The 21,384-nt window shown below is 35.4% G+C and overlaps 1 protein-coding gene across 3 annotated transcripts; it reads left to right on the top strand.

The window, feature by feature from the left end:
* Window positions 1-1,727: 1,727 nt before the first annotated feature.
* LOC116771996 (protein Gawky) lies at window positions 1,728-19,339 on the top strand. Of its 3 annotated transcripts, none has more exons than XM_032664016.2 (18): window positions 1,728-1,943; window positions 2,801-2,900; window positions 2,990-3,997; window positions 4,088-4,189; window positions 4,270-4,395; window positions 4,486-4,664; window positions 4,751-5,320; window positions 5,400-5,842; window positions 5,920-6,174; window positions 6,398-6,554; window positions 7,977-8,099; window positions 8,324-8,461; window positions 8,705-8,862; window positions 9,482-9,620; window positions 9,922-10,254; window positions 10,334-10,453; window positions 10,542-10,679; window positions 10,829-19,339. In XM_032664016.2, exons 3-18 carry the CDS (start codon window positions 3,214-3,216, stop codon window positions 10,943-10,945), a joined length of 3,882 nt encoding a protein of 1,293 aa, XP_032519907.2. In that variant the 5' UTR covers window positions 1,728-1,943; window positions 2,801-2,900; window positions 2,990-3,213; the 3' UTR covers window positions 10,946-19,339. The 3 variants fall into 3 exon arrangements, with proteins under 3 accessions (XP_032519907.2, XP_032519916.2, XP_032519924.2); XM_032664025.2 differs by lacking the exon at window positions 1,728-1,943 and adding an exon at window positions 2,081-2,133; XM_032664033.2 differs by lacking the exon at window positions 1,728-1,943 and adding an exon at window positions 2,314-2,395.
* Window positions 19,340-21,384: the final 2,045 nt, after the last annotated feature.

The following is a 21,384-nucleotide window of genomic DNA, read 5'->3' as shown; positions in this document are numbered from 1 at the left end:
TACGAAATAAATGTATTTATTTGGAATTTAAAACAACTCAAAGGTCTTATAATATCAGTATAATATACAAATATTATTTAGGTAGTCAGTATTAAACTGTCAAGTGTCAATATTAATCGATTTTTATGTTCCGGAACGCATGGGATGCTTGGGACAAAACAGTAAACTAATTTATTATAATATCTATAGCTACGCTACAGTTTTTTTTATTTAATTCTGTAGTCGATGATTCACAGTCATTAATTAGTTTGAGATATTAAAGCTATCTTGAAAATCGTTAAGTAAGGAGAATCCTTTAAACCGAGAAATTTCGGAAAACATTTAAATAATGTCGAATAGCGTTATAATAAGTGTAATAAGCGTTCTATTTAGTACATTATACAATACTATAATCCTATTAGAATAAATAAATGAAATCTTTAGGAAGCGTTTAAAGATCATAACTAAGCAATTTTTATAGAAATTAATGTTTTTCGGAAACAACAAATTTTATTTAAAAGTACAATCGTATATATTTATATGTAATTGTGATATTGTTATACTTGAGATTATGTAATTCCGATCACCATCGTCTAGGTCATTGAATTTGTTAAAAAAAAAGGATACGCTGTTATACGTATCTATATATATATCTAAGGTTATTTTCGAATGGAGTAGAAAAATAAAAACAGTTTATGTACAAACAGAGAAGACCAAGACAATTTAATTTATAAATAGATTTCGTGACACCTCGTAGTTCATCCGTAGGTTACACCCTAATTTATTTTGATAGCACTGAACACAAATATTAGGTTTTATATATAAATAATTATCATATATTTAAATGAATATATCTTTACCATGGCTTATTACCTAATCAGATTTAATATTGTTATGATTTATCCTTTTTTAACGATTAAAATAAACTAAAACACCAAAGATATAGATAAGTCATGTTGTTATTTAACGAATTCATTCACCTCTTATAATTATTGTTTCCATGTTTTAAGAAGAAAAGGAACATACCACATTTAATAGTTTTTGTATTAGGCTTATACCTAGACAATAGTCCACATATATTCTTTAATCTTTAGTAGGTAATAGCCCAAAATTGACATTATTTTTATTGTACTCTATGCATTGAGAAAATAATTTGCGTTTGAGTTTTTGCAAAAAGAATAGTATATAGAATTTTATGATTATAATATTTCCAAACAATAAAAAATTGGAATCGTAAAGAAAAAGCTGCAGAATAAAATTCATTGCGATATGCCAAGTTAAAAAAAGAGAAATGTCTATATGAATCTAAAATTCTTTGATTTTTTCGGTACAAAATAAATGTTTCTTAATGACGCTGACCCTAAAATCGTTCAAAATATATATTGCTCACATATAATACCTACCTCTTAACTAGATATTTGTATAGGTATGATACGTTTTAAGCGTCTCTATAAGTTTTAATGTAAATATATCACAATCCTTAATAATGGACAGGTAAGAGCTCAGTACTTGATTAGGCTTTTTGCAAATGGTTGGTTATAAAGTAATAAGGCGTTTGTATTTTCCATCTCGAATTCATATTGCTTACGAGAAAAAAAGACGTGTAAAACAGAATTGTAACCAATTTTGAAATCACATTCTTAAAGTTCATAATCTAATATAATAGGAACATCTAAAGTCGTGTACGGTATTTATGTATTATACAATATATTACAATACATATAGACATAAGTATATATTCAAAGCAAATTGCTATAACTCGACCATTGTAAAAATACTGAGTCATTCGTATGTTAGTGGCGAAGTAGTGTTCATCTAAAATGGGGCGTGTAATGTAACTCTTCGTGCGAACCCCGACGACGAAATCATTCCATCCAGCCGTCGAAGCCGTGTTCTCGGGGGTTTGGGATTGTGATTTTGTATAAATCTACATAGTATTGTGCCAACACCTAAATTAAACGAAGGTATGCTTAGTGAGATATCCTTTTTTTGTTAAATGTAGTTAGAACGTCCCGAAACGTATTTAGCATTTATGGCATCGCTTTCTCAGGCGTATGTTTTGTCTCTCTCTAGCTTATGGAATGTCACTATGAAACTAAATTTACTGTCTCATTCCGTCTAGTAATATAACACCGTTGTGCTCGTTCGTGTCACGTAAGAATTTTTTGTATTTTCTCTAGTATATTTGTATTAATTGTTCATATTTTGATCATATTCGATATGTATGAGTCTATTATATGTTTTGTGATAATAGGGTATAAAATTCTAGCTTGAATTAACTTCTAATAGGTCGTACTGACTTTCACTCTAGGTATAGATAGGCACTGTAGATAAATATAAAGAGTAGATAGATGTATACGACTCTGTAGATATTCAACATCGAGACTCAAGGCCGAAATGTACAAGTATCTAAATGGTAGGTACATACCTGTGAAAATAGTTAGTTTGTGATGTAAAAATGTAGATACAAATAAATCAAATGTTCTAATTGTCGAAGTGTATCTGTTTTCCGTGTTTAGTGGGTACAGTTGTCGGATGGCATACTCAGTGTTGCAAAGCGGAGTACATACCTATATGAATATCAATATTGCTTATCGAGTTGTATTGCGACGCAATTACAGTATTCTCGTTATAAAATAACAACAAATTTGTGAAAGTCAACAATATTTTGTTAGAATATGATCGGTTCCGATAATAAAACTTTTCATAGTCCTTGAGGTAACCTCAAAAGTGCTTATTCGTGTCACTATCGATTATTTTTCCGATGTCGTTATTTAGTTTATTTGTGGTAAAAACTTTTTTCATTTATATTTTATTGTAGAAAAAGTGAAACGATCGAGCCGACCGCAAAGCTGCTCTTAGGATCTGCCGAGCCCGCATTATCTGTGATATACAGCTCAGCCTCTCGTCCGTCCTATAAGGTGTGTACTTTTGCTTATTTCATTTGATGTTATGACAATTATGTATCGAATCTAGGTGTACCATGTTGACTGTTGTTATTATTTCCAAGGGCTGGGCCAATCGGGGCTAGAGGCGCGTCCGAAGCAGCTTCCAGCGGTGATCTCACCTTGCCCTCTGCCATAGAGGCACAAAACACTGCTACCTGCTTTATTGACTGCATCACTACGAACCATTGTTACTTAGTTTATAATTGAAACAATATGCAATCTGTGAAAATAAGTATAATACTAGGTGGATATTGTAGAAAATTATTCTATTTATAATAATTGTCTGATGTCTAATGTTTCTGTAATAATATGTGTTCCACATTTAATTAAGGATAATTGTTACTCCAATATTGATACTGTTACCGAACCAATGCAATGTAATTGTACCACCTCAATGTTGGTGGTGAACACAAATTTTGGTGCTTATAAGCGAGTTGAAGAGAAGAATGAAAGTCAGCGAGTTAGTGTAAAAATGGTAGATAATAATATTTATAATGTAGAATTTGTTGATAGTATCCAACAAAACCAAATGATTGGCGAAACGCCTAACTACTGCATTCCTTTAAAGAATAACGCCATAACAGTCCAGGGTATCTCTTACAGTGACCCGTATTTCAGTAGCTTTAACTTAAAGTATAAGATGGCGTTAGAAGCGCCAGAGTATATGAACAAGGCTGATTACGCTTTTAAATCCTCAGTTTGTATTTTAAAAGATGAGCCTTGCATTGATAAGATGCAACTAGATAACGAAAAGTACGCTCACAAATTGATATCGAAAACAAAACCTCGAATGATTACTTATGACAAATCTGTAGCCAACCATGACAATAAGATATTGGAAGTTGGCAGCAAGTCACCAACACGATCAGTATTGAAAACTTTTGCTAATGGCGACCTTACAATGGATGCTATGCTGGAGTTATTACAAAATGAAGGAAAAAAGATCAAGCAAATGTATAAGAGTGACATGGATTCATGGGGAGTCCCACGTCAATTAAGGCTTCGAGGAGGAGGGGAAACCTCACTTAACGCTGCAAGTGGCTGGGGTAGCCCACCTGCTTCCAATACTGGTAAGACTGCCATAATTGACAATAAAGTGTCTAAATAACTCATCTCATATATTGATGTATGTTCTAACTTGTTTATTGAACTGTCACTAGCTGGAAACTGGAGTGGTAATTCCAGTGGCCAATCCAATAATGGAACAAACAATACTCAACAGTGGAACAATACCAACAGGCCACCCACCTCTCAAGCTGACAGTTAGTAACTTGCGTAATCAATAATGATAATTATTATACTTAGTGTTATTAGCAAGATATTTAATAGAACCTGTTTACAGTGAACAGCAACAAGGGTAATGGTAGTCAAATTCCACCAACCAGTGCAGCATCTCAAAGTTGGCAGAGCTCTCCACCTAATATGCCAAATGCACAAACCAATAATAATGGTGCACCTACAAATAATGGTGAGTACACATAAAACTATTATTTTTGGCATATTTGTTAAACATGTGATTAATTAATCCTATAAATAAATATTTTTTTCTTTTATTTAGGTACAAATAATGCTGTCAATGGGAACAATGGAAGCAACCCATCAAATAATGTTACAAGTTCCAATGGCCCCAGTGGTGGAAATGGAAATGGTAATAGTACCAACAATACATCTTCAGCAAAAATTGAGCAATTGAACTCAATGAGGGAAGCTTTATTTAGCCAGGATGGTTGGGGAGGTGTAAGTATTTATAGCGTAATATGGAATATACAGACACGTTTTGCATATCTATTTATAATAATCAATACATATACTTTTTATTCTAGCAACATGTCAACCAAGATACAAATTGGGATGTACCTGGATCACCAGAACCAGGTTCGAAAGTGGAACCAGCAGCTTCCGGGCAACCTGCTTGGAAACCAAATGTCAATAATGGTGCTTTCCTCGGAACTGATTTATGGGAAGCCAACTTAAGAAATGGAGGTCAGCCTCCACCACCTCCGGCGACGAAGACCCCATGGGGTCACACTCCGACAACGAATATCGGAGGTACATGGGGAGAAGACGACGATGCATCAGATTCTGCTAATGTATGGAACGGTCCACCGCCCGCCCAGCAATGGCCGGCTGGTCCTCCACAACACACCCAGCAGTGGGGGGTTCCCAAGAAGGATGATTGGAACGCCTGGGGTGAGCCTCATAGGCCGGCAGATCCACGTCTGGATCCGCACCGCACACCAGACCCACGTCAACAGCCGTCGGACCCCCGACATGACATTCGTGGAGGCATATCCGGTCGTCTGAACGGCGACATGTGGAGCCAACACCATCAACACCCTGCTGGACCCAATAAAATGATGCCCAGCGGAGGCGTTAGTCAGTGGGGCGGACAGGTATGTTGATTTTTAATCTGGATTACTTCATAGTTAAAGTGATAATTTTTTGTTCTCAATATTGAATCTTTGTTTATAGGGTCCTAAAGAAGCGATTAAATCTGCCGGCTGGGAGGAGCCGTCTCCACCAGCGGCTCGTCGTGGAGGCACCGGGTTTGACGACGGCACGTCTCTCTGGGCCCAGCGTGGAATGGGTGGTATGTCTCGCGGAGCGCCTCAGGGCCCGCCGCCTTCTCAGCGCATGGCTCCAGCTCCTACTAAGCCTGACGGTGTGTGGGCCGCCCACGCCCAACGCAACGGTCCGTGGGAAGAATCACACGGCTGGGGCGAACGCGACGTTCACTGCTCCTGGCAAGACCCCAGCGGGCCGACACTTTGGCCCGTACCCAAACCGAAGCCCAGCGGCCCGGCGGCAGCCTGGCCTGACGACATCGGCGAGTGGGGAGGCCCAAAGCCACCACCGAGCGGAGCTCTGGGTAAACAACTGCCCAAGGAAGTGGTGTGGAATAGTAAGCAGTTCAGGTAAATATCAACCTTAATAACCAATGTCGTTCTCAACGGTCCTCAATTTTTAAGATTTAATTCCATTCTTTGTATAGATATTTAGTCGAGATGGGCTACAAGAAAGAGGAGGCCGAAGCTGCACTCCGCAGTCGCGACATGAACGCGGAAGAGGCACTGGACATGTTGGCGGCGGCGCGAGGCGACTGCTGGAGGCGAGATGACAATTTCCACTCGGGTGGTTTCCCGCCGCAGCCCTCCGTGCCGGCCGTCTCACCAGCTGTGGTACAGAAGCTGCTCAACCAGCAGCCGCCGCCAGCAGTTCAGCATCACCCTTCGTACAACCCCAATAGGTAGCTACAAAACTATCAATTATTATATATTAAAAATCATAACATAAAGCCATATTATATTTGTTTTGTCTCACAAATTCTTTATGATGCCTTCATATTTTTTCCATCTAATATAAAGCATGGACTATGTTATCTTTCATACATACAAAAAGATTATCTGAAACTTCAATGAACATGGTTTAAGAAACAATATGTAATATTTGAAACGGATTGTTTGCTACAGTGGAACGGGCAGCAGCGGCCAACCGAGCACTGCTCAACTGCGCATGCTGGTTCAGCAGATCCAAATGGCAGTGTCTGCGGGTTACTTAAACCATCAGATATTGAACCAGCCGTTGGCACCACAGACACTGGTGCTGCTCAACCAGCTATTGCAGCAAGTAAGTTGTTATATGAGACATATGTTCTAACAATAATAAGCAACCAGCCTCTATATTATGGAATAGACTTCTGAGAGCATACTAATTTTTTACTATTTTATAGACCTATGGCAATCCCAATACTTTCGTTATAGACCTGACATTTTGATGAAGCGTAAACTTCCTTTTTCTTATTATCACAACCAATGATTGGAACAGCTATTATGGTTAACTACCTGTTATTTAGATTTCATCCCACTTATAATTTGGTTGCTCTTCAAGATGAAAGTGAAAAATTTATTTATTAGGACGTGCTATCAATACCTTCAGGTTCATTTCCACCTGCCGTGATATATCATATACATAGTACTATCCGTTTTGTATTTAAAGTTATTGCACACAATACAATGTAAATTCACTCCGATTTATATTTGAGAAAGTTTTAATGTGTATTCAATTTAAAATCCTTGTCTTGTGATATTCTCCGCGATAACGCAAGTAATTTTATTTTAGAGGAAGAAAAATAACATATCTAATATTTTTAAGTTCCTTGTAGTATAATGTATAAAAAACTTAATGCAAATAGCTAAGAATATGAAATTCAAAATTTTCTCATAGAGAAATGTTTTATAATTTTTACAGAATAACCAAATATGGCTTTAAACTGTAACATAGTCACTATTATCGTAATATTAAAGGTGTTCCACTGGTGAGATCTTAGTGTTTCCGATATGGGCGTGGTACGTAACTGTATTGTGCACTCGACTACACGCCGGATATACAATAACAGTAAACATGTATTTGTTTGATTTGTTCTGCCTTATTTGCGCACATCGCTTCTTAGGTTTCCGTTACACAACTCGGCCTCTTTTTCTTAGTAAATAAACTGTACAACTCGTTATCTCGATAAGTTGAAATACATTGAAATTTTAATTTTTGTTGTTTTTGACAAAGATAGGTCAAATCGCTTAGAAACTAAGTTAGTATTAATATAAAGTTACTTTTTATGGTTGAAAAGAACCTGCTAGTAACCTCGTTGTTTATCATGTAATTCAATCTTATGAATACTAAGTAAGTCTGTATGAATTGCCAGTCTATGGTTGTTATACCGATTGTCTATTGTATGCAAATAGATTATAGATTCCATTGTAGAAAAAAATTGGTTGAACTCTGATAACCTTTATTTATGAAATAAGTTTGTAATAATTAATTATCTTTTTTTTTTACTATTTTATTGCAGTATGACATAACATCATTGTTTGTGAATCCTTAAAACTGACTCAGTATTTTTTTTTGTTAATTTTATTAATATTATTTTTTGCTCTCAAATTTATACTATGTGATGTAAAATTTTAATTAAAATCTGTTGATAATTTTTGTTCATAACTGATTTATATCTAAGACAGTCATTATCTAGCAACTCAAACATGATAATGTTTTCAGATAAAAGTCCTGCAGCAACTTGTCAACCAGCACCAGCTGGCCATACCGAAAGCGAACTCCACTTTGACGTTACAATATTCCATGCAAATAACTAAAGCTAAACAACAGATTCAAGCCTTACAGGTATGTTTACATGTTCATCAAATGAATTTGACTTTTTTGCTACAAATATTCAGATTTATGTCTGTAAGTGGGAACAGATAATTTTTTTAAATTATTTTATAACTTCCACATATAAAAAAAAATTAGAAGCATATTATAGACATTTAAGTTTATAACAGAGAATACCTTTTATGCTATATTAACAAAAGACTTATTAATCTTTCTTTCTGATTTTTTTTAAATAGAACCAAATCACAACTCAACAAGCGCTGTACATGAAGCAGCAAGCTGCAGCATCAGATCTGTTTAAGCAGCCCCATGACCATTTGTCAAACATGCAGCAAAACTTTAGCGAGATGGCTATCTCAAAGGATTCTCAGTCTGTGAGTTAATTAGTGCACCATATACTTCAGAAATAATTGTTATTTATTTGTTTATGCTCTCTCTCTCTTTCCATATTTGTCAAGAAATTCTTAAAAATAAATTATATTATTTTTTATTGCAATGATAATTATATTGTTGTTAGATTTTTCACAAGTTTGGTGTGGTTACAATGCTCTTACAAATGTAGATTGTTGTACTTCCATATACATTGTAGTCCTATAAATGTAAATTCTTTCTTGTAGGGTTTTGGTAGTAGCGGTAACCAGCAGTCCCGCTTGAACCAGTGGAAGCTTCCATCGTTGGATAAAGACGGTGAGGGTACCGACTTCAGCCGCGCCCCCGGCACCGCCAAGTCTACCACGAGCCCGCAACTCAATCAGATTAGTTTGCAGCCTGATACGTGAGTATATTAATAGTATTCATTTGTTCTTTATGCAAAAGAGTATACAGATAAAAATGATATTACATCATATATATTTATAACCTAAAAAAGAATACAGGGCTTGCAAAGTGGAGTAATTGTTATTACCGATAATATACATACAATTCTAATAGGAGAAAAACATTGCAATGAACATTGGATACTGCAAAAAAGATGATATCCAAAATAAATACTTTGAAAATAAAATTCAACTTATATGTAGATATTGTTGATTAATATACAAAAAATGTATATATTAGTTATATGTGAATGTACAACATATTAATAGATGAATATTAATATGGAAATTGATTTGAACTAAGTCTCATCAAAAAGAAAACTATTTTCCAACTTATAAAAATTGCCAGACTTATAAAATGTATGTCTTGTGTGACATAATCAATAAAAAAATTCTCGAGTGTCTTTTCCATTTGGATGATTGAGAAACTTTATTTTGCTGAACTTAATCATATTTTAGCAAATAGTAGTCATTGCTATCAAATACTCGGATTTAAGTTGTATAGATAAGTTTCAAGTCTATCTGAGAGAATATGCCTTTTTAAATTACAATTTTCTATAATATGAGCCATTGTTATAGTACCTGGGGTATGGGTCGCTCGGAAGGTTGGGGCGATGGTTCAGATGTGGCAGACGGAAAAGACGCCTGGCCCTCACACCCCTCGCATCCGCCCGCATACGACCTGGTCCCTGAGTTCGAACCTGGGAAGCCTTGGAAGGTAACTACAATATAATCTTTAGTTGGATATTAAGTATGTTTTAATTGACCTCGTATGTATAACGTGCTTTAAGTCTGATTTTCTTCTATAGTGAAAAAAAAAAGAAAAATTACCTAAATGTCTACCTCCATAGAGTTAAGGAAATAAAGCACTTTAGTTTTAAATATGTATGTATAATGATGAAGAATATCAAAACTTAAAGGTTTTTGTCTAACGAAGGTTAATTATTTAGCACTTCATATCTGTTTTGATGATCACGTAATAGTTAATACCAACATCAAATGATTCTTCATTCCATTAGGGCAATCAAATGAAGAATGTAGAAGACGACCCAGCCATGACACCTGGATCAGTCGTACGTTCACCGATATCTTTGACCAATATCAAGGACAGCGACATGCTCGGAGGAAAGACTTCGCCGCCCGGCGGCGAGAGGACGCTATCCTCCGCCACGTGGAGCTACGCCCCGCCAGCCACCAGCGCCGGCGGACTCAAGCCGCTAGACGTTTGGGGGGCTAAGCCCCGTCCCGCCCCGCCTGGACTCAATAAGTGGCCACAGCACCACGTCAACTCCCGTGCTGCCCCCTCGTGGCAGACATCTACCTGGCTGCTTTTGAGAAATCTCACTGCTCAGGTACATCACGTTCAATATCAAAAGATGTATATAATTGTACACCCAAAGATCTAACCTAAAAAATATTTTTCCTATATAGATCGACGGATCAACTTTGAAGACTTTATGTGTGCAACACGGCCCGTTGCAAAACTTCCACCTCTACCTCAACCAGGGACTCGCTCTCGCTCGCTACTCGACTCGCGAAGAGGCGGCTAAGGTAATGAATAACGTCTATTGTATTTTAATCAGGAGTTAATGAAACCTAGATTTCTAGATAGGGTTTTCACACGGTGTGTGTGTTTTAGGCCCAGATGGCATTAAACAACTGCGTTCTAAGCAACACGACTATCTTCGCGGAGTCGCCGGCCGAGTCTGACGTGCAGCTGATACTGCAACACCTGGGCTCTGGCGGTGGCGGCGCCTGGCGCGGAGGAGCCTCTAAGGTATCCTTGATAAATTTAATTATGAAGTATAAAAAAATACTATTACGACCGATTAGTTTTGGTTGTTAAAATTATAATGTATAAAAATACTAAATGTGTAGTATGTAAAGTTGCGTATATAAGGTATTAAGGTGTTGTTGTGATGTCAGGACGGCTGGAACGGCGCCTTCCCCGGCCTGTGGCAGGAACAGCACGAGCAGCGCGCGACTCCGTCGTCGCTGAACTCGTTCCTGCCGCCGGACCTGCTCGGCGGCGAGTCCATCTAAGCGCTGACTCCGGCGCCCACGGGCTCGGACGACCCCCGGGAGCTGGCCGTCCGCCTGGCCGAGTCCTGCCTGTCCGTGTCCTGAGCACCGGAGCCACTCTGTCTAGTTGTATTACGCTTTACCGTCCCCGCGGGGGAGGACTACTTATATTAATCGCCTAGTCACGTCGCCGGACGCGTCGCGCCGTAGCGCTCTCAGCCGACTGTCCTATACTATAGTCTACTGTTTCGTAAGTGTTCATGTAGATTTAGTGTGATTAATGATCGTTGTTAGGGCGGCGAGGCGCGCCGCGTGTAACCAAATAGCGTGAGGTGTCGGAGTAGAGTAGTTGAGTCGCGGGCTACCTCAGTCACACGTCCCGTGGCCTTATGTTAGTCTGTATTTATTTTTGTTGCTCTCGAGGGCTGTTGCTGTTACGTCTTCGAGCTGTTGCGTTCCGATTTTCTTTCGTGTTTTTTGTGGTTTTATCTCATACGCTGTCGTATTATATGATTATTTATTCCGTTTTTAAATTTTCACTCGAGACGAGTCTTCGTTTTTTCTTATAGTGATATTTTTATTCAGCAATAAAATAAAAAAAATTACGTGCATTTCGCCCGAATCGAAAGTTTTTATTATATTAGTTGTAATTGTAACGAATATAACAAACTCGTAACGGATGAGATTGGAAGTGCTTAGTGCGTACCGCGTAGTGCCGTAGCGTCTAGCACCGTAGCGTCTCCTCGGCCGCAGTCTTGCCGCGGGCTCGGCCTCCGCCGATGCTAATGTTTCCCCAAATTTTTTCCAGTATTTGTGATTCAAGTGCCACTTTATGTTTAATATATGAAACGATTATCTAGATTATACGATTAATGTAAGGGTAACCTAATATATTAAATTGAAAATTGTTTTATCATTTTATATTGCATACATTTGTGAGAAGTGTTATAAAGTACTATAATAATTGACGGTAATTTAAAATATTACACTTTTGTGTATAGGTAAGAATAAAGTTCTAACTTAAATTTAGCCATATCAATATCTATTTAATAAAAGATTTGTGGTATTTTCTATAGGCTCAATTTGAACGTTATTCAAAGTGACATATGCTTTAGATATTCTGTTAATAATATACTTGTAGCGGTAGTTCTCTCGGTATTAAATCATCCTAGGTGTAAGTTAACGTTAAGTCCTATCGTAGGTTACGATAAGCGTACTATTGATATTTTACGGCAACGATCGCACTTGTAAATGTTCGTTATGATGAAAGTTTATTTACATTATTTTTATTTAATATTTAATTTATTGATGGTGTGCCACAGAGATACTCTGCCAAAATATATCATTACCAATATATGAAGGGAATGGCTAAGTAGAGGCGGCTCCCACCCACCACGCTTCGACCTGTCTCGGTCACAATAAGCGATTGACTATTCTATAATGTACATGATATATATATATATACATATATATCAATATATATGTATATATTTATTAGTATTTCGAGCATCTTCCAGTGATCTTTTAATTAAACATTACTATTGTATGGTAGTGCTAAGTTAGACGTTAAGTGATCGCTGTACCTTATCGAGACCCGACTCGTGGACTCTTCACAAATTAATGTAATAAGTCAATGGTGACTGCGTGCAGCGGAGCGCGAGCCTGCGCCCTCGCCCGCAGCTCGCGTCGGATCCTTAGTGTCTAGTTCTTAATGTTTGGTGTATGATGTGTTCAGTTAGTAACAATATTAGCATTTTTTCTCATTACTATATAATTGTCACATAGGGACCGATCGGTACGGTATTTTTAATATTGCCACTTTATCGATTGCATATTATTATTATTATTATTATTATTAATGATAAAAAAATACGCCTTTTTCGAATCGCTTGTTACAGAAGGATCACCGACTATGTGTAGCGTGACCAGCTATATGTCACTCTATATGTGTCGATGAATATTTTTAATACAAATTAATAGTAATTTTGGATAATGAATAGTATTTTTGAAGGCACGGTATATGCAATAGACGAAAGGCCTTGCGGATCTTATCTAAAACGATGAAAACAAATTTTATTGTTAGGTGCCAAAGAATGTTTATCAAAGATATGTGCGCGGTGTGCGGTACATTGACAGCATCCTCTTATCGTTAGACATATCTTCCAAATTGATTTGCGGTACGGGTTTTATGATCTGATGTTCCTATGACACTGTTATTGTCAAATCCAACAATAGTGAAGCTACGTTAACATAACAGCCAGATGTCAATTCTATTGTTGTTCGAGCTCAATCTATGTGAGGATTCTCTTGTTTTATTGATTCTTTATTTTTTTTTTCTCTTTTGTATGATATCGATTTAATAGGATAAATAATTTTATTGTCTAGTGTCGTCACAGATATCCGATGTCGCCTCAACGCAGTAGTCTGGTGGTAACGTGAATTTATTGCAGCAATAAAGTTCATAAATTAATTTTTTATAAAAATTTTCCATTTTTTAATGAATCTAGACGAGCCGTAACCGAATGTATAGTGAACCAGTGCCCTTTAGAATACGTTGTCCATAGTATAAAGACGGATGAAGTCATGCCTTGAAGTTTTTTAGTCAGTTATAATGTAAAGAGTACTTAACTTAAGTAATGAGTATGATGTTATTATAAAGAGACATAATATTATAGGTGTTGTGGTTTAGTTGTGTAGTGGTTGTTTGTCGGCGTGTGTCGTCGTGTCGGCACGTGCCGGCCTGTGTCGGCATGTGTCGGCATGTGTCGGCGTGTGTCGGTGTGCGTCGGTGAGCCGGCCGGCCAGGTTGTGACAACTAATTGAATCTCCTCTCGGTTCAAGGACTGCATATTCTATTATCCTGCACACTATTGCGCCACGTGCAATTCAGTCTGTGTTATTATTATGTTGTTGTATATTTATACCTTACACCTATACTGTAATATGTATATATTGTGGAATTATATAATCTTAAAAGATTTTTAATACGCTTCACGCTTTCACTTCTAACATTTTTTCGTGACTTGTTTCTGTTATTTAGAATAAATTTACGTACCTAAAAGTAATTATAATAATTATCATAGATATAAAATGTAAGAAATAATAATAATACAAAAAAAAAATACAAAAAAATACAAAAAAAAAATGAAAAAAATAAAAAGCAATTAATAAAAAACCAATGATTGTGCCTCAATGAACTGTGGTACGTTACCGTAAGCGATGGCAGGTTAAATAGTTTCCTTGAAGTAATTTTAATGAATCGTGCGCTAGGCACGGAGTGGAGTGAGTGGAGTCGGGTGAAGTCGAGTGAAGGGAGTCGTGACTAGCCGTAGACAATATAAGGCTGCGAGCAGCGGGGCCTCCCTCGCCTTGTGTAATCATTAATGAGCTTAGCTATGTTTTACTTTTATTATAAGTGTTATGACATCAATCAACATTTTATATATACTTACGTGTAAATATTTTTATCTATTTATTTATAATAATTTTCTTGGTTTCCATGAAGTTTAACCGAATTAATATTTAATATAATTTTATTTATCTCGTGTCTGATCCGTCGGAGGTCGTGCGTGTGTTGCTGGCCGTTCATATACATATAATATATTCCATAACACTTGTATGCCAAAGTCGATGTCTCTATTGCCATTAGCGGACACCTGTCGTATAGCCTTGGACGATCGCTCCGGGATCTCTGGCATCACAATAATTATTGAACGTACAAACGGGAGCCATTTATTTTATAACAGCCGTCGTCGTGATCGGCTTCCTATCCAAGCTGCTCTGGTGTTAATTTAGCTGAAGTATTTCATATACTGGTTTGCTCATATTGTTGTTATTATTATTATTATTATTATTTTTATAATTTTATTCTTATTATAAACTCCGCGTGGCACGAGCGATGTTTTAACGGTAATGAGAAAAAACGAAAAACAAATTATGTTCGTGATTTTCATTAGATTTTAATTGATGATCTTTAACAAATGGACCATTGTTGTTTTAAGTAATGCATCGTATTGCGTACACTACCGCCCTCTTGAAACTAGTTCGATATTATTGGATGCCATACTATTTGCCTTATTGGACTTCCAACGAGATCTAGAATAATTTATATACATACATATATATATATATATATTAACTACTAGTTTCATATAAGTGTGGCATCAGTTTCATTAGTATGCATTTGAATGTGATCTCGGACATGATAATTATTTCAATATATAATTCTTATAGGGACCAAATATTTCATGGATATTTAATTGTTTGACGTATCAACGCTTAACGATGCTTACTAGATGACATCAGGACAGCTGTAGCTATTGACGGGGACTCCCCGCTGTCGTAAGCTTATTCTCTTATATAGTTGTAACTAAACAATATTCAAAATGGCCTTTTTATTTTATAAGATGTAAAAAAAAAAGTAGTTTTCGCTTGTTAACTTTGTTTTTTATATATATTTTTGTACGTTGATGTCCTAACAATAGATTCGTAGGTGATATCTTGAATGAAACTAGTCTTCCTTAACGACGCGGTTATCGGCGGTCAGTCGGCGCAAGAGGCAATCATTCCTCTAGTCTTGTTTCGTGGTGCGTTTAATTGAATACCAAATATAATCTAACGAGGGCTTTCTATGTAGTTGTAGCGGATGTAAAACTGTAAGGTAGCGCGTCCCGAGCAGCTTGGAATAAAACATTTTCATGTTACAAGGGAATTCATGGTTGGGTAGTATTATTGTATTGCATTTATTACTCCTCTTTATAATTTTTTTTTTTTGTTTGTAATTATAATTTTTTTTCTCGTCGTCATAGTCACTCAAGAATATATTTTATTAATTGAGCTAATGTCTAAAAGAGAAAAAAAAAACAAAGATAATTGGAATATCAGAGTTTATTTAGGATGTTTCATATTTTACATTTTAGTGTTTAAAATATCTAAAATTTACCTTAATTATATAGTAAATGGATTTTTGTATTATTGGTATATAGCTGTAAGACAAAGGGTGTTCTTGAACGACACAACTGTTTAATACAAAATAATGTACTGAGGTGACTTTACACGTAAACAGAGGGCCATTGAATAAAAAAAAAAATATGTTGAATGTAAGCTAAAATTCTCTATATGATAATTTATAATGAATGTGATCGCTTGAGGATATTTTTAACCGGTCGATGTAATGTTATTATATGAAGCTAGTTGATATATATACGAGTATGTCACTGATCGCATTTGATTCCTCCTAGTTTATGAATGATGGCCAACCCCCCACCACAGTTAATTGATGCAGTAGACTCGCTGCTGCTCGCTAACTACACGACACACTGCTCTAGTCTCCAAGCATTAGGACATCGCTTTAAACGAGCTTTTGTTATCCTGCATAATTATTATTCATATCCTTATATGGGAGATTATTCCTATGATTCTTTATCTAGATCTCTGTTGTACCTGTGTGAATAAAAGAAAAAAAAATAATGTTAAAAAAAATAAATAAAAATGATTTAATTATTAAACGTTTCGCGTATTTCTAGAATCGCGCCGTTCTTTATATACGTAACTAATTAAATTATCTCTTACGACCAATCTTTTCTACCTTCAAATGGGATCCGTTCAGATAGCTATATGATTTTCCTTGTTCCGTATCTCTATACGTACAGACGTGTCTTGTGTACACAAATACTCCAACCGTCTTAAAATTAGTCACTTTTGTACCTTCTTATGTACTTGAATAAAATAAAAACCTATGTAAGTGATGAACGACTAATCCAATTCTGAAAAATATACTTAATTTAAATTATGACAGACTGATAGCTGTGATTAAGAAGAATATTTTTAATATTAACCAGTGAGTCGGATGCGGAATATTTATTTTAATAGAGGTTTCCTACTGCCATCGACACGTTTATGACGATACATACTGCTTCGCATATTTTTTTACTTAGTAGTTTAAAAAAGAAAATTAATAATAAATAAAATTGGAATAAGTTTTAGATGTATGAACAAATCAAATCGTTCGTTAAGTTTTTTTTTTTGTTAGCAGATGTCATATACGTGACATCTGTACCTACAACGTAAGTTTGCCACGTCAAACTTCATACGGATAGTTTCGAGTTCGTTCACAAATCGTTTATGAATGACAGACTATAGAACCTCCGTGTATATCGTTACGACGCGAACTTGTTGTAAGGTACTCGCTGTACGCGCAGACGGATGTCATATAACCGGCAATTTGTTTTTGTAACAATCTCTCCCTCAACCTATTGGATTCGGATCTTAAACGTTGCATATCGTCCTACATTTCTTAATCGAATATATTTTTCTTTTGTATCCATAAAGATCCGTTGTATATCGGATGTGGATTTTGCGGAAAAAAAAAATTAATTAATTTGTTATCATAATAATGGAAGGACTTAATCGATTGCCTTTAGTATTCGTAGTGTTGGTTCTCTCTAAAGTAATGAATAATTGCCGTTTCGTTTCCTTTTTGTATAATAAAATATATTTTTCGGTACCACCTTTGATTTAAAGTACAACGTAGTTATATTAAAGCGTGTCTCAGTAACCTAATACATAACTATATCATAACTAATAGGTTTTTTTTTTTTTAAATTAATAAGTTAATAGTTTTAAGCTGGCTGGTCTCATTAAACCAACTTGTACTCCTCTCGTTATTCTGTACATGACTCGTATTTTTAGGCGAATACAAAAAAAAAAATCTAAACTTTTAATATCAATAGACTTTAGACGAGTGAAAAAATTAAAAGATTTCTCTGCGTAAGTCTCTGTGATGAGAGAAATTTAATTCTAAACATTTAGTATTAACAGGTAAATGAAACAGGTGATTAAATGAAAATTATATTATATTTATACGTCGCTCGTTCCCGATGTCGCAGTCGGCGGGCATCGGGGCGATAATGTAACCACGTCTCACTATAAGTGTTGCCTGTTTCATTGTGACAAAAAGTTGAACTTTTTAGATCTTTTCGCGCAAAGGGTTGTGTATTAATTTTTATGTAGTACAAATGTGTTCGCAATTTGATTGCTTCTGTAGTGTTCCTTAAGTTCTTTATATATTTTTCGGCATTTATTTGTAACACGTATATTCTCAACATACACACATATATATAATAAATTGTATTCGTGTAAGTCGGGGTGTGCGAGGCGAGCTGTTGTATAGCTGCGTCGCCTGGAGAGGTTTCAGCCCTCTCATTGTAAACACGATCGATACATGTGCCTTGCTAACAGCCGGCGTTCAGATCAGAGCTCGCTTCTAACAAACCGTTTCCTAGTACCAAATAAGAGGAGCATAGCACCGCCGGTCATATCGTCCTTGTCTTTATTACCTCATATAAATAACCTCACGTATATAATTTATATTTTTCCGTACTTACAAAGCGCACTGCACTGTTATTTGGTACACCCCCCACCTGTTTTAATTATTATTATTTGTCTTTAATAAAATATTATTATTTTTTTTTTTAAGTTATTTTAAGATATATCATCATGAATTTGTGTCAGCGTATCAAATGTTTAATATATATATAAATATATATATATATATATATATATATTTTAATCGTTATTTTCTGAGACTACCTAAAGCAATGTATTTTAACAAACAGGAGAACAATAATTATTATGTAAGTGTAACAGTTAGTGAATTTAAGTGTGCTATTTTCCATTCCAGAACTCAACGATAATATCAATGTTCATGTAATAATACTTACGTTCGGGTTTTTTTTTTATATAAAAAAAAAAAAGAAAAAGATGTTATTATTGTATAATTAAAAAAAAAAATAACCTTATGTGATTGAAATGCAATGTTTAGAAGTATTTTATTCTTTATTTTTTACCATTAAATAATAGTTAGTAGAGATCTATTTGAGAGTCTAATGTATCAATTATTTGTAAAGTTGGCTGTAACTAATTAGAAGTTACGTTTAAGTAGAAATATTTTAATATAAACATTTGGAGAAAGTTTTTATGTAGATGACGGATAGTTGTTTTGATCATTATGTGAAGTGTTGCATGGTATTTATGATATGATATGATATGATAAGTTGTCTATGTAAGTCTAGTATCGTAACGTGTCGTACGTGTTTACGTTACGTAGCGCAATGTGTACGCACAAGGGAGGGGCGGGCGTGCTCACGTAAACCCTGAACTCTTACTGCACAGCACTGCTAGTATAATTCAGTTGTGTAAGGATATTTTTCTTACATTTCATATAAGAGTAATGTTTATAGTATAGGCAATAATGTTTAACAAAAGTCCCTATGTAATCGAACTGACGACAGAAACGCTGTTATATTTGTGGCCTCTTTATGAATAAGATCTAAGTTACAATGTTAAAGAAAAAAAAAAATTAATTTTGCTATGCACAGAAATGATACTCAATTAATTGCCAAAAAGTTATATGTATATTCATAGTTCAACAATATTTCTTTTGGGCATATTTACTTTGAATTTATGCGAAATTAGATTATGAATAAGTAGGTTGTAGATAATATGTAGAGTGAATGCATATATAATATATCTATATATTTAAAGTAAGGTGAATTTGAGATGTATCAATTTCTTGTATTGTTCATAAGTTTAGATAATAAATGGGTTTAGCCATACTTCGGCTGGTTTGATATGTATGTTATCTGATTAATTGTAAAAAAAAAAATAAAAAAATTATAAAAAAAATGTGTGTTTTATTTCGCCTCACCTTTCCTTCGCCATTTCAGTGTTATAAAAAAGTTATCGTTGCAGTGAGCGAGTAATAGCAAAAGGTTACGACAGGAACGAACGAGATATACGTTTTGTATATAGTATGCGTTTTTGTAGATAAAAGTTAAATTTTACATGGTGTGGGAAAAATTGATAACTATTCCTTCATACTCTGAAGGGTATACGAAGCAAACGTGAACTGAAATAAAATTTAAGAATGCAGCATTGAAAGCGTTAAAGATGTCTGAAGGCGAATTTTCATTGGTCGATAAGTCGGTAGTTAGCCCGATTGTGAGGAGTACCCGCATGCGAGCTAACAACCAATGAAATCCACTGGTCGATAACTCGGTCGATTAAACGTGTGCGGGTGATATCCGCATTCGGGATAACGACCAATGAAACTAGTCAGTCGATAACTCGGTCGATACAAAGCATGCGGTGACTCGCCTTCGTTCAGTCATTTATTAGACGTCATCAATACTACGCGCATTATTTATATTATTTACGCTGTTTATATATATTTATTAACAAAGCAATAATTGTTGATCCATGGTAAGTACGTCTGCTTATCTCAAAACCCACTGTCAAACTGTAGGTACCTAATTCTCTCGCACTTCAAATGCAGGCTCTAACGACCAGTGAAAATGGCTCCCCGCATGCGGGTCTTATCGCATGCGTTATAGAAATCATCCGCACCTCGTATGCGGGCTCTGACGACCAGTGAAAACGATAAAGTCTTTGCGGGCCCTATGGCTTGCGTTACAGAAATCTCCCGCACCCCGAATGCGGGCCTTATCGACCAATGAAAATGGACCCTAACGGACAATGCGTTTGTTTGATTTATATGTGCGTTACATAGACACGTATTTATAGAAGAGAGCTTATATAGATTCCCAGAAAGAAGCAATGTAGGTACATTTATCAGGAATGATAAATTAACATTGGAATTATATCGTTACTTATATTTTTTTCTCACCGTAATCCAATATTTTAACTAATATAAAATTCGCTTAAACCGATCAATATCACATATTTAGCGGGTATGCGAAACGTTACTTATGAATTATATAAATTTAGTATTGTAACTTTACAAACTGTTGTATTGTAGAGGCTTTCATTGATGAGTAAAGTTGTACAGCAATCAGTAGCATCAAGTTTAATTTCAATAAACAAGTAACTATTATATTGTATAGACTTACATTGAGTATGTCGTAAATTAAGTTTAATTGGTAAAATTTATTTAAAAAGAAAGTGTTTTTAGAGAAGACTTTTCCAAAGTGGACGATGACAACCCCATGTGGGCGCTACAGACCTGGGGGTGATTTGTAATTTCATTCAGGTAGGATAAGTTATAGTTGTTTTTCAGTAGATGAAAAAATGGGGTTCTTACCAAAGTAGGCAGTAGACAAAATAAGTTTAGGAACCCCTGCTTTTATTGGTTTAGAGTATTTTTTGGTTTTCTTCGGCCTTCCGTCTGTTCGGATAAATTTAAATATAAACTATAATATTATATCAATAATGTAATAAAATGTAATCCATTTTAACAATAAAAAGTAATCCATTTTAACAAGGAACAATAAAATAAGTTTCTGCAGGTAATTTAATATCTTCTTTCGTTATTTATTTGAAATATTAAGATTTTATGAGGGTAGATATGAAATTGTGTCAAAGGGAGCATTGTATATTCACATTTGATAAGACATCCCGCGACTGTTGTTAAGTCTACTTTATTATTATTTAAATATTTACGA

This window comes from Danaus plexippus, chromosome 8 (genome assembly GCF_018135715.1).
Source record: "Danaus plexippus chromosome 8, MEX_DaPlex, whole genome shotgun sequence".
NCBI classification, from domain to species: domain Eukaryota; kingdom Metazoa; phylum Arthropoda; class Insecta; order Lepidoptera; family Nymphalidae; genus Danaus; species Danaus plexippus.
Note: the sequence above shows the minus strand (reverse complement) of the source record. Positions and strands in the feature narration are given on the sequence as shown.

What these genes read in the sequence shown, in the direction of transcription:
- LOC116771996 (XM_032664016.2), top strand. Translation starts at nt 3,214, where the DNA reads ATGTCTAATGTTTCTGTAATAATATGTGTTCCACATTTAATTAAGGAT. An exon ending in TGGTGCACCTACAAATAATG is followed by an intron (nt 4,396 to 4,485) that starts GTGAGTACACAT and finishes TCTTTTATTTAG; the next exon opens with GTACAAATAATGCTGTCAAT. An exon ending in TCTCAAAGGATTCTCAGTCT is followed by an intron (nt 8,462 to 8,704) that starts GTGAGTTAATTA and finishes TCTTTCTTGTAG; the next exon opens with GGTTTTGGTAGTAGCGGTAA.